Source organism: Phyllostomus discolor, chromosome 1 (genome assembly GCF_004126475.2).
Source record: "Phyllostomus discolor isolate MPI-MPIP mPhyDis1 chromosome 1, mPhyDis1.pri.v3, whole genome shotgun sequence".
Taxonomy (NCBI): domain Eukaryota; kingdom Metazoa; phylum Chordata; class Mammalia; order Chiroptera; family Phyllostomidae; genus Phyllostomus; species Phyllostomus discolor.
In genome coordinates this window covers 136,664,165-136,678,154 of record NC_040903.2, presented here as the reverse complement: position 1 = coordinate 136,678,154, position 13,990 = coordinate 136,664,165, and the positions used below count along the sequence as shown (strand labels likewise).

Sequence of the window (13,990 nt, the reverse complement as noted above, 5' to 3'; positions counted from 1 at the left end):
ACTTAGCCATAAAAAAAGAATGAAATTTTACCATTTGCAACAATATCTGTAGACCTAGAGGGTATTATGCTAAGTGAAATAAGTCAAACAGAGAAATTTCACTCATATATGGAATTTAAAAAACAAAACAAATGAACAAACAAAACAGAAACAGTCTTAACAGATACAAAGAACAAACTGATGGTTGCCAGATGGGATGGGGGTTAGGGAGCTGGGTGAAAAGGGGGAAGGGGTTAAGAAATGCAAATTAGTTGTTACAAAGTAGCCATGGGGATATAAAGTACAGCACGGGGAATAGTCACTAATATTGTAGTGACTGTGTGTGGTGCCAGGTGGGTACTGGGCTCACCAGGGTGATCACTTCGTAAGTTATAGAAATGTCTAACCACTATGCTGTATACCTGAAACTAATATAATATTTAATGATGACTATAATTTGAAAATTTTTAAAAAAATTTTTGAACCATTTTGATGAACTGCCAAACTTTTCCAAAGTGGCTGAATGATTTAAATTTCTATCAACAGTGTATGAAAGTTTTCATTTCTCCACATTCTCACCAAAACTTATTATCTGTCTTTTTTTTATTATAGCCATCCTAGTGGGTCAAGTGGTATAGAGGCCAATCAATTGAGATTTTGATTTGTGTTTCACTAACGGATAAAATGTTGAGGATCTTTTTATGTGTTTATTTGCCATCTGTATATCTTTTTTGAAGAAATGTCTGTTCAAATCCTTTGCCCATTTTTCAATTGCATTTGTCTTTTTATTGTTCGGTTGTAGGAGTTCTTTCTATATTCGGAATACAAGTCTTCTATCAGATATGATTTGGAAATATTTTCTCCCATTTAGTGGTTTTCTTTTTGTTTTCTTGATGGTGTCATTTGAAGTACAATAACTTTTTATTTTGATGAAATTCAGTTAATTAATTTTGTTGTTGTCATTGCTTATGTTTTTGGTGTCATGCCTAAAAAGGCCTTGCCCAACCAGAGGTCATTAAGGTTCACTCCTGTCTTCTTTGAGTTTTATAGTTTTAGCTCCTACTTGGGTCTTTGATCCATTATGAGTGATTTTTGTATATGGTGGGAAGTAGGGTCTAACTTCATTCTTTTGTATGTGGATATCCAATTGTCCCAACACCATTTGTTGAAAAGACTGTTCTTTTCCCCCACTGAATTATCTTGGCACCTTTGTCAAAATCAATTGACCATAAATATAAGAGTTTATTTCTGGACTTTCAGTTCTGTTCCAATGATCTCTGTGTTTATCCTTCTGCCAGTACCACACTCTCTTGCTGACTTTAGCCTTGTAGTTAGTTTGAAATCAATAGTCTTTATAAAAAGAATCAGTGAAACAATTTTATTCTGCTATCATAGGCCTTCCTCTGCCTTGGTTAGACATTCTAGAGAAGTAGTAGTAGCACAAGCTGATTTTTAAAAGTTGTTTGGTTTATTTCATTTTGCTTTTAAATAAAATGATCAGGAAGGCCTTGTTTCCATCCTGCTTCTTCCTGAGACAGTGAGTGGAACCCATAGTTAGTAACATTGAGTGCACTAAAGCCTGCTAAGGGCAAAACCCATGTTGAGGAGTTATATCTTGCCCTGACTGGTGTGGCTTGGTTGGGTGTCTTCCCATAAAGCAAAAGGTCGCCAGTTCGATTCCCAGTCAGGGCATGTGTCCAGGTTGCATGTAGTCCCTGGTTGGGGCGTGTACAAGAGGCAACCAATTGATGTTTCTCTTTCACATGATCTTTCACAAGAGGGAGTGTTTCTCTCCCTCTCTTTCTCCCTCCCTTCCCCTTTTGTAACAATAAATAAATAAAATATTTTAAAAAAGCAGTTTTATTGTCAGTGTAACCCCAAATGCCGGAAGTAACATTTGGCAAACTCCTTCACGGAACAATCCATTAGCCTGTCTGTTTTGCCTTAGTGCAGAGGATCGCAGTGTGTGGTCCCTGAACGAGCAGCATAAGCATCAGCTAGGAACTGGTAAATAAAAATTCTGGACGCACCCCAGTCTTTTGACTCAGAGATGCTGGGTTGAGGCACAGCAGTCTGTTTTAATAAGCTGTGCAGGTGATTCTGATCCACGCTTGTCTGAGAACCACTGCCTTAATGCATGAAACTTACTGTCAGCTGCTTCCTAATTCCGATGTTGCAGCTGGGAAGCTGCCTGGTGGCTTCTGTGCCACGATAGTGCCTCTAACTAGGAGGGGATTGGTGCCCTCCAAACCTGGAAGTTGGCCACTTTAGAGACAGGCTTTGAGGGGTCAGAGCACTGAAGTTGACTTTAAAATCCATTTCTGTATCGATTGCTTGGACAGACCAGCAGTATCCAAGAGAACTTTTCAGTAGTTCCAGAAATGTTCTACACCTCTGCTGTCCAATGTAGTAGGCACTAGCTGTATGTGCCTCTTGAACACTTAAAATGTGATCAGTGTAAACGAGGAACTTTACTTTTATTTAATTTTAACTAATTTAAGTCGCCATATGAGGCTGGTGGTTACTATATTGGGCAGCATAACTCGCTCCTGCCCACCTCTGGACACTCCTCCCCTCCTCAGCACAGACTGATTTCGAGTCAGGGTCTGTGACTCAGAGCTGGCCATGATTAACCACTTTAAGGGGACACCTATCAAAAAGAATGTAATTTCCCAAATTGGCAATGTTTTAAACCTGGGAGAATAAAGAGTGGCTGCAAGCACTATCATTGCTAAGGTTTTTAAAATTATTATTATCATATTCAGTAACTGAGCATAAATAGCATGTTATTGAATTCCAGCTGTAATTCTAGGGAGAGTCAGTGACCACATAAACCACAGAAGTAAAGTTTAGAATTTAATTTAAACCTGGTGGTTATAGAGGACTTGGAAGACCCAGTTCAGGATGACAGGAGAAACAAAAAGAAGAGAAAGAGGAGGGGAAAGAGTACTATGGGAAAGAAAATAGAAACTGTCCCACTCATGGAGAATGCCTTGTCATCTAAAATTTATTTTTAGGTTTCTGAGTTTTAAACATTCTTTCTGGGACTGTTTTTAATCTTAGAGTTTCCAAATTTTAACATTTGGAGATCTGTCTCATGCTTCTGTCTGGGCTGAAAGAAGTGTCTCAGCATCACGTGTCAAAACAGAAAGCCAACCTGGGTAGCGTTAAAGGAAGCAGCTTCGCTTTGCAGGAGCTGAGGGCTGTTGCTGCGGAAGTGCTGGCAGTGCTGCGCACAACAGGCCTTAAGTCCTTTCCAAGATAAATTTAACTGTTTACTTTTTGTTCTCCCTCTGTGACTTATTCATGACATGAATGTCTATGTTCATGGAACAAAGTTAAAAATACTTCTAAGCGAATGGAAGGGGGAGATCAGTGAGCCCGTCACTTCCTGGTGCACACTGTCGGGTGCATGCCTCTCGGGCTTCATGTGTGTCTGTTTCTGCCTGCCTGCATGGACCTCCACGTGTGCAGACGTGCGCAGGCTAATGCTGTATTTATCACTCTATAACTTGCTTTATTTTTGAGCAGTATGTCATTACTTGATATCATCATTTGTGTATCTGCTATAATTTTTAACTAGTCCCCCTTGTTTTCAATAATTTGCTACTGTAAACATTACCCTGAATATCCCATCACACATCATTGTGCTGTTATCTACTTACTTCCTTAAGATAAACTTCTAGGGGTAAAACTGATGGATTCAAAGGGTATACACATTATTAAGGTTTTTGATAAACCTGTCAAAACAAATCACCTATCATCTGTAAAGGATGAGTTAGTTTATCCCCTCTATGTTCTAAAGATAATTGTTTTGGCCAGTATATTCCTTCAGATGGCAGCATATGTTTTTAAAATCACAACCCCAAACTCAGGGCTTTCCACTCTCACGCTTCTGCGAACAGAGTAGCCTCTTCCACCCGCTTCCGCTTGTGTGGACAGAGCCGCCGCTACCTCTGCTAAGTGCCTGGTGTGCCAGCATCTCCTTCTCATCCTCGCACCCTTTTCTCTCTTCCAGAGTGAATTGGATGTATCCTTTTTCAGTGCTGTGAGCCAGGTTTTCCACAGTACTTGGCAAAACTCAAGCTGGTCTTTATCAGGTAAGTGCCATAAGTGCCATGGGGCAGGAAAACAACTTAGCAGAATCTAGACTCCAGACGCTAATCATCAACTCAAACCCGACAGCTAGAGAGTCAGGTGCATTGCGGAAACACCCTACCTTCCTTTACAAAGATTATTCTTAAGATTTTCATGCTTTTCAGACAGGGCAATTCTATGGTAGTAATAAATAATAACTGTTATATGTTAATTTAACTTCTTTTAAGTGTATGAAATAGACCTTTTAGAATTTAATAATGCGGGCAGGAAATCTTGGTCCTCCGAGAGAATGGGTTGCCTAGCTCCAGGCGTGAGTCTCCAGGACTTCTCTGCATGATCAGAGTGAGGCCATGAGGAATGTAAGCTAGAGAGTTAAAGAAATCGCCTGGTTTCTGTTCATCTCCCTTTGAAGCAGGAATGCTCTCCTTTTCTTCTCTTCTCCCTTTTAAATCAAAGTATCCAAAGTATCCCAACAACAAGCATGACTTGCTTAGAACACTGTGGGCCTGCAGGTTTGGGCAGGAGCCCACTGGGTTTTGTGTGAGTGGTCTGGAGGTGAGTTGACATTTAAGTTAATTTTTCCTTCAAAAATGTGCTTACCACTTGAAAGCAATAAATGAGTCCTTTGGAAAAGTACCAGGCTGAATCTAAAATAGTAACCTTAACTATACCAAACATATGTTAATTGTAACATGTGTATGTATATGCATACATACATGCATTTAGACACCTATGCCCAGAGTCAGTATAGTCGGGAAAAATGGCCGTTTGCCTTTTACTACTGATAGAAAATGTCATCATGTTGATAGACTTCATTTGCAGGCAGTATTTGGAAGCCTTTTTAAATGAACTGGGGAAATCTGAGTGCCCTCTAGTGGTGAGTGACCCGAGTCTGTGGTCCCTTTGACCTAGGAGATCCAAGCCCAGGCTGTATATCAGCATGTAACATTCCATTTTAACCAAGCCCTTTAAAGCATTCCAAAATAAGCCTCTTCCTCCTTGTACAGGAGAACAAGAAATGCCTCTTGACTAAAAAGTCATCAGGAAGTTAGGGAAAGCTGGTAGACACTTCCCTGGGAATACTGAGCCCAAATTCTGCTTCCAGCACTGCCACCTGCCAGCGTGTGTGTCAGCAAGACACACAACCACTCATGGCAGATTTAGATTAGAAGAGCTTGAAAATCCGCTCAGCCTTAATATTTGATGTTGCCAACGACTCTAGGTAACTGAGCTGAGTTATCTTACACCTGGAACAGGAGGAGAGTCTCACAAGTTTAGACATTCAGAGACTTAAAGTGAATCCGATGTGACAGGGTATGGAGTGCAGCTGGACTAGCTGTGGTGATGTGTCTCATATATTGACTAGATATTCATTAGAAGTAGAGATGGGTTTGCCTTTGTATCTCTGGTATATAGCATAGGTCCACGTAATGAGCTCCAGCATTCTTGTTTGAATTTTATTTCCATACTGAGGCACACAATTTGTACCTTTCCCCTCGCTTAGTTTCATTTTGCCTTCTCTTGCTCTGACCAATTTACTTACTGTCCTGAGGAATTACTTAAGCATATCCATCTGACAGATCATTTGCATCTTTTAGGGAAGGGAACTAAGTCTTTTTAGGTGTAGTTTCATGGAAATCTCTGAAGCTCTGAAGTGGAGCAGGTGACAGGCCAGGCAGGGCCTGGGGCACCTCTCTTCTGCTGACATTCCTAAAGCTTTTGTGTCTTCAGCCATCTAAAAACAATCAAATTAAAAATGCACGACTCTACCCTGCCTCAGACATAGTTCTTTTTTACCTGTCATGTGTGTGGGGAGTACCTCTACATGCCGCTTTCATGATGGTAAGACCAGGGAGCCTTTTAGAGGTGTAGCTGGCTTCCTGCTTCCTGTGTGTAAGGCCCCAAATGACCTGTGCCACCACCCTGGAAGCATGGAACCAGGAACCTGCTGGAACATGTAATGTTGCTCAGGTCTGTTGTTCCAGGAAGACTTCCTTAGTCCTTGAAGGGCTGAAAACAGATAGCTGATATCACAACCTGGAGTTGGTCCTGCCAATACTCAAAGCACATAATCTTGTGTACACTCAAGCTTAGGAAAGCCTCCCTGTCAGCCCACATAGGACAGATACAATTTAAGGCTCAGTTTGGTGCAGCAGCAGGAGGGTGGAAGCTTCCCGCCTTGGAGCCAGAGTCTGCATGGGTAGAGTTTAAGAAATAAAATGCACCATTTACATTTCTCCTTAGTATGAGCTTGTTCTACTTCATAGAGCAAGACGGGATGGGACTTTATAAAGAAACAACCTAAGCACAAAAAGCAGGACAGAAATTTTGACTTGTTCAAAACCCTTCTGCTTAGTGCAAACTCTGTGGCAGTCGTGCTGGTGGGGCAGACTGCGCCCTTGGGAGCAAGCACGTCAATGACCCAAATCATTCACGTGCCACGAATAAGTCCCTGCACCCTCTTCACATTCCACTCCACCCACTGGCTGAAATGCCGTCTGCAGATTCCTGAGGCCCTGCTTCTGGAAGGAGAGTATGTCCTATTACATACTTTGGTAGGCTTGTTTAAGACTTCAGATTACATGAGTTTAAATAGTTTTAGTTTAATAAATAAAAATAAAGGTAAATAAAATTTTTTAAAAGGATAGTTTTAGGAAACAACTGATAAGCTTCCCGAAATATGCTCGCCCTGAAGCCTTAGGTTTGCTGAATTCTTCAGACAATTTATCATTCAGAGGAGCTGTCTGTGCCCCCTCCTGCTGACTCATGGGGCGGCACCCTGAGTGGTGTCCTGTGGCAGACGTCCGACCTCTCCATGCGCAAGTACCTACTGTACATGTGAAGGTGCAGAAAACCCTAACAGCCTTTTTGGTATTGGTGCCTTTAAAGAGGCTTAAAGACTCGGCTTATTTCAGTTAGAATGGAATGCAGCAGTGCTGCCTTTAACCTGGACAACTAGAGTCCTTTTCCTGGGGCCCTACTCTAGCCTGCCTTCACCAGCTTCCTGCTCCATGGGGTGAGGGTGCTTGCCCAGAGCCTGCAGGGCCGCCATCCACTTCTTGACCATCCTCTAGCTGCCTGGGCCCCCAGAACTTACTGGGTGCCCAGACATCTCAGAACCTGCTGCCAGGGCCTCTGCAGGTTTCTCCCCATCCCCACCCAGGACTGGGGACCAGAATGACAGTGGCTGGGATGGTAACTATAGTAACCCACAGGTGCAAGAAGAGTAAAAAGGAAAACAGGCTGGACTCCCTATTTATATTTGTGTGCCCCCTCTCCCAAAAATATAGGGTATACCTAGAATCCAGAGTGTTTTAATTCAAAAATATTTAAAGAAAAACCTTTAGAACATGCATGTTTTTATTTTACAAGTCCTTAAAGCCCAAAAGCCTGAGCAATTAATTCTGGAACCTTCAAGTTTATATAGGTAATGTGAAAGTACCCCGATTCATGCCCTCTTTATTGCAGTTGAGGGTGAGGAATAGGAAGGGTCTCCTCCCTGCTCGCCCTTGCTGTGACTCAGGCAGTTATGTCTCCCATGTGTTCCCTGGAGGAAAAGTGCACAAGGTGACAGAAGTCAGCACCACCACCAGTGGCAGTCGGGAGATGATCACTGGCCACTGTGGGGCTCGGGGTGGATCTCATTCCTTCATTATCCTTCATTATCCTAAAATCCTAAACACCTTCAGAGGTCCAGAAGCCAGAGTTGTCTCATGCAAGTAGGAAATCATTCCAGCCTAACATAGTGAGAAATCACAGTGGTTGTCCAACTAGCGGCTTTGGAAATATTGGCAAGAAAAACAAAGACATTCCCTTCCTAACCCTCAGGAAGCCATTCTACACTGATGTAGCTTCTAAATGGACTGAAATTTACTCAGTGTTGTTGTCTCAGAAAGTTACAGTAATTAAGTCATTACAAAATGATTTCTTTGAGGTACGATGGAGCATACATCAGGAATGGCTTGATAATATCAGAAGGGAGTGAACTAGCTTTCCTCTCTCTGAGGTTACTCTTAGAGTCAGAGGATCTGAGTACTTTGGAGCTAGAAGAAAACTACGGAATTATCAGGTTGAAACCTCACTTTTAGATGAAGAGGCCGAGGTGCTGAGACATGTGTCCCAGTCATTAGAGCTACTTTGAGGCATAGCTGATATTCTGGATTTCCAGGGCCCTTGACGCTAGGGCTATAAATTAGATATGATTAAACTTGATGCATTTTTTTAAACTTTTTTTAAAAGATTTTATTTATTTTTTATTTATTTTTTAGGGAGGGAAGGGGGGGAGAGAGAGAGAGAGAGAGAAAGAGACATTAATGTGCGGTTGCTGGGGGTTATGGCCTGCAACCCAGGAATGTACCCTGGCTGGGAATTGAACCTGGGACACTTTGGTTCCCAGCACGCACTCAATCCACTGAGCTATGCCAGCCAGGGCTTAAACTTGATGCATTTTTAAAAAATTTTATAATCATCTGGGGTACAGTGTGGCAATTTAGTTGCTAACAAAACATTTTAAAGTGCTTGTCACCATGCTGTCTTGGTGTTATCAAAACTTTTTCCTGAATTTAGAAAGAAGTTTGAGAGAAACACTAGTGTTTGGTTGGAAGAGTCAGAAGTGAAGAAAAAATCTTGAGGAGAGTCTAGATGTCTGGGTAAGAGCATGCTCTCCAGAAGTGGGGTTCACACTCAGAGATTGCTAAACATGTCTTTTTCCTTTTGAAAATACGTGAATTGCAAGCAGGACTGGAAGCAGTGAGAGCGGGCCCTGGGCTGTAGAGACTGTGTGCAGCTGGTCCAGCCTCAGGAAGGGCAGGGCCGGAGACGAGGGTCAAGACCCTCCCCAGCAGGAGAGTGCTGCTCAGTGCCCTCATGAGTGGTGAGTGGTGAGAATTACGAACAGTTCCCCAGGAGAGTCAGCCGTGCACATGGAAAAGGGATGTGAATGTTCCAGATTAAACAGTTTTGCCTTCAGGCTTCTTTGGCTCTCACTAGCCTGAGCCATCTATTTCCTTTCAGCATGTCCTGAGGACTTTAGTAGGGTGCCATGTCCATCCCCTACTGTTCCTCCCCAGGTTCCCCTGCCTTACCCCCATGCTTTCTGCCCCATGCCTCTGGGTTTTGTTTTACTCAGGAATAGTGGCAGCCAGTTATGAGAGACAACAGTTAGGAATAATACAGGAGAAATCACAGATATATTTGACCCAATGCCAACTTCCCTATTTGGATAATTTTCCATAAACCTATATAAACTTTAAAAAATGACACCTGGATGTTTTGTTGCTCTTGGGTCTTAAGGAAAACCTACTTTAAGTATGAATGGGTCTTTAAAGGAAAAACCTACTTAAAAAAAATACATTCCTGTTCAGTGGCCTAATTAACGAGAGACAATACTAAGACTATAAATGAAGAAAAATTGTATTATAAGGAGTGCACCCAGGACTGTGCAGAATCTTTGTGACGATAGTCTATACAGAGTAGCATGTGTTGTGTGGAGAATTGTGAACACAGTGGCCTTTTGCAGTTTATCTAACTTTATGGGAAATTGAATCAAAGTATAAATAATGAGAGCAAGCTTTTTTCTTCCCTCGTGTATTAAAACTTTGCTTAGCTAGGATCTTTAAAAAAAAAAGAAATCAAATAAGACAAAAAGATTGAGATCAAAATGTGGTTAGAAATTTCTGGTTCTAGGCTGAGCTCTGCCTTGGAATTGCTTGTGACGTCCCCTTTGAATGATTGCTGCTCAATTTTCTCTTATTAAAGGATAATTAGGCCACCACGGTGCTGTTGAAATACCATGATGAAAAGTGTTTCATGATTCAGAGATCAAAATTCCTATATAGAAACCACAAACAATTCAATCACTTTAATTAAAAAATTGATTTCAAATGGCATTATTATTAGTGGGGCCTCAAGATGTTCAACTCTAATGTATGTTACAGACATTCAGAAAAGCTTCTAGGTTTCTGGGTTAGGAGAAAGTGGGCTTATGAATCTTCTCTCCAGGAGGCTATTGCTAGTTCATATCACCTCCATCCTAAGAACCTTTAAGTCAGTCAAGTTCAGTACAGCCTGAAGGTAGGACCTTCTTGAAATAGTCGCTGTCAGCTCACCACATTAACAGGCCAGCAGCCTAGGCCTTTCTTGTGTTGTCTTGTTCCTGATGTCAGGGTTGAAATGAGTGTGCCTGTTTATTGCCATGGGGCTTGGCATATAGGGTATTTTTGGTCCCTGCTCACCTGGCAGATAGCCCAAATGCCATTACTCTTGGCCTCCCCAGTGTGCACAAGTTGCTCATAAACCAAATCAAGATGTGACCAACAGCCGGATTCTTATTTAAAGGAGTCCCATGATTCCAGGGGGAAATCAGCTTTTAGGCTTTTGCCTCACATTGGATTTGGTCTGTGGTTTCCCTATATAGTGCCAGAAGGCTACATGATTATTAGTGGTTGAGCCAGATACTCAGATAGACAGTCACATGCCCACAGTACAAAATGACCTCACTGAGCAAGCAACTCATGTTTCCAGGATGTTGGGAAATTCAGACTAGGTGAAGGACCTTGTCCTTGCAAGTGTGAGGATGTCAGTGGTCGATATGATTCAGCAGTAAATTCTTAATCTGAATTTCAAAAACAGTTGGACTGTTGCCCGGGTAACATCTGAATTGCTGATCATGTACTTGCCAAGATGGGACTATCCTCAGAGTAGCTTGATCCCTGAACCAATTCAATTCGCATAGATTAAAATTAGATCACCTTCTGTCTCAAAGAAAATTCTCTTAGATGAGCTGACATTCTCAAAGGCACCAAGGTTTTCATCGCCCTTAGTGAATACAACAGGGGGTTCCACGGGCCATTTACATGCAACACCTGGGTTCTCCCACTCGGCCTTGCCTTGTACCTGCCTGTCTCATCCCTGCTTTGTCTTGGCTTCTGAGTCCTGGCTTCTGGGTCTGGGGAACACAAATGACTGAGTCAAGGGCCTAATATTTCAGTCCCAGTTTGGCCATGGACAAAGCAATCATCTGTATAATTGGGAGATATTATTAATAGGTATAACAGAATAAAGCTTTTTTTTTCTGGGTCACTTAAGGACAATTCCCATGGGCTCCTGAAAAGTTTATTCTGCCGGAAGACTATTTGCACAGAACTTAATGGGATATCACCCCAGAGCCTAATAGAATCTTAAAAGTCATTCACAGGGTTGTCTCACTCTATACTGATGTACTTCACTAACCATATACAATATAGACTTCAACATCTGAAATTACTGTACAAAGATTCACTATTCAATTATGAATTCCCCTGGGTCACTTAATCACTCATTTGTTGAATGAAGTTTGTCTATTTGAAACAACCTGTCAGCTGTTTTGTTTTTAATAGACCAGGATAATACTGTTTTAGTGATGGAAAGTTAGAATTCATAAACATTCAGCCATTAACGTCTCATTCCAGTTCCTCCTCTTTCACAAAAGGAAAGTTAGGTACTCAAATGAAGGTCTCCTAACTAGAGTTAGGTAGTATCATGGGCTGACAATATTTCTTCTTCCCTCATGCCCTATACTAACTTTCCATAAGACATCAGTAAGCTAAAGTGGCTCCATAATTCTCAAATGAGTATTTTTTTTAGAGCTGTCCATTTCTCAGAGGTACTATCTTCAAATTCAGATTGTTTGGGAACTGAGTCAGCAGTGCCTTCCTTGCCTTCTCATTCGTTCCTCCTCGTGGTCGCTTTTCCTTCAGCCTGTCTGACGTAGATGATAGCTTAATATGCGATGTTGTAAAGGCATTTCTGGGTGGAGGTTTCAGGCTGAACGAGGGTGTATACTCAGTAGCCTCAGGGCCCCCTGAGAACTGGAGGCAGAGCACTCAAGGCCAAACTCTGGCACTGAAGGTCCAGCTCTGGCAACAACTAGTTATTGTGACCCTGGACGATGGCTTTGAGCCTGTTGCTCCTGAGTAAAATTAGGTAACACATACATCACGAACTGTAGAGAAGACTGAAATAAATGTCAAACACACAACACAATGCATGGAACATAATGTGTGTTCAAGAAATCATGGCTATTACTGTTGCTATTGTCTGGGGAGACATTGTTCTCGAGGTTGTGTGATGGCCTCACCGAACATTACTTAAGTTCTCCAGCTCTTAGTATGCTGATTCCTTCTCCCTCTGGCTTAAAAGGTGTAGCTAGCTGTTCCATGCTCTGCCTAAGTCTAGTTAGTTTCACCAAGTGAAACCAGGTGTGTACGTATACATGAACGTAATTTCTAATATGGACACCAATTTTAAATTTTATCTCAAGGATTCTGTTTAAAAAAAAAAACCTTCATGTTTAGACTACTTACACTGGAACAATTCCAGGCTGTGTCCTAAGTTATTACTTAATGTTAACACTTTTATAACTCTAAACTAATTTCCTTAATGTGACCCTAGATAATGTTTTAATTTGGATAAAGTATACATCATTTTGGATGAGATGGTGTTGAACGGCTGCATTGTAGAAAACGAATCGGGCAAGAATTCTTGCCCCTCTGCTAATTCTTGATAAGATGTCAGAGAGCTGAAAAATGGGAGGTGCAGGCCTCAGCCACAGGAAATGGGAACACGGATGCCTCTCAACATCTGCAGCCCAGAAGAACCTGGAAGAGCACACGACTGCAAAATGGGGCATCCTTCCAAGACATTTTTAACTAGGTGTTTTTTCAGTTTCTACATGGAAGACAAAACTGTATGTTAAAATATGATGTACAAAGAAAAACTTTCTCTAAGTTTTATTTTCTAACCTACGCATTTCCCCCAACTTGTTCAAATTTTGTTAAATAAAATTTTTATTTCTCTTTGCAATTAATTCAGAAATAGCAGCATGAGGTAGAAGAAGTGTAGCAGCTCTTTACCAGCCAATAAAAGTTAAAACGACCTTAAACACACACAGCACTTTGTCTCTGATGATTGTCCAATTACTATGCTATACGCCTGAAAATACTGTTATTGAAAAATAAAATTTTAAAAAAAATCTTAAAAGGAGGGGGCTGGATGAGAAAGGTGAAGAGACTAAGCAAAGAAAAAAGAAGACTCAGACAACAGTTCAGTGATTGCCAGAGGGAAGGGGGGTCGGGGGAGATAGGAGAGCATAAAGTGGGGACAAATGGTGATGGAAGGACTTGCTTTGGCTGGTGAACACACAGTACTATTAAATATTACATATTTCATTCAGTCCTGTTTGTTTTTCTGGTGTGGGTGTGGAGGGAGATTTTAAATTTTTGATCTGTTACATATTTCAAAGTTACATCTGTAAAGACATGGCATCAAGTCAGTAATAGTATGATGATGTATTATAGAACTATACCTGAAACCTACATAATTTTATTAACCAATGTCATTCCAATGAATTCAGTTTTAAAACATTCTTAAAAAGTCAAAACTTACTGTGTTGTGTGCCTAATGGAAACGTCAGAATTAAATTTCACTTGCCAGTTTCTAAAAGCCTGAGGTCAATTTTATGGGCTCTTGCAGTTACAATGCTGTTATGTAATTAACTAGAGAATGTTACTACAGAATAGTAAATGGTTAGACATATAAGAGAGCCCTTACAACCACCCACTATGCCATATTATAAAGGGTTTATCTTATTAGTAAACTTATTTGTAAGTGAATTTTACTTTAGATCAAAGTTTAAAAATAAGATGCAAAAGGGTATCTCTGTTCAGGTTGGTATGAAATGAATCCTTCTCCTACCTCCCTAACTTCCCTTATTCCTTCAACCCCTTCTTGGAATATCTTAAAAACAAAGAAAAATGGTAAGCTGCTATAAAAAAGCATGCCCTTTCCCCCAGCCCCCAGCTTTTCTTTTCTTTCTTTTTTTGTGGAGGTGAGCAGGGAGAGAGGAATGGTCAGAAAGAAAACCATCGATTTGTTG

At 41.2% G+C, this 13,990-nt stretch overlaps 1 protein-coding gene across 1 annotated transcript in view; it reads left to right on the top strand.

Annotated features, from left to right (window-relative positions):
- AP4S1 (adaptor related protein complex 4 subunit sigma 1) overlaps positions 1-12,904 on the top strand; it is a 39,419-nt gene extending 26,515 nt beyond the window's left edge. Inside the window, 3 exon segments of the mRNA XM_028506744.2 lie at positions 3,998-4,011; positions 12,511-12,577; positions 12,579-12,904. Coding sequence (XP_028362545.2) covers positions 3,998-4,011; positions 12,511-12,577; positions 12,579-12,638 — 141 coding nt within the window. The 3' untranslated portion in view covers positions 12,639-12,904.
- Positions 12,905-13,990: the final 1,086 nt, after the last annotated feature.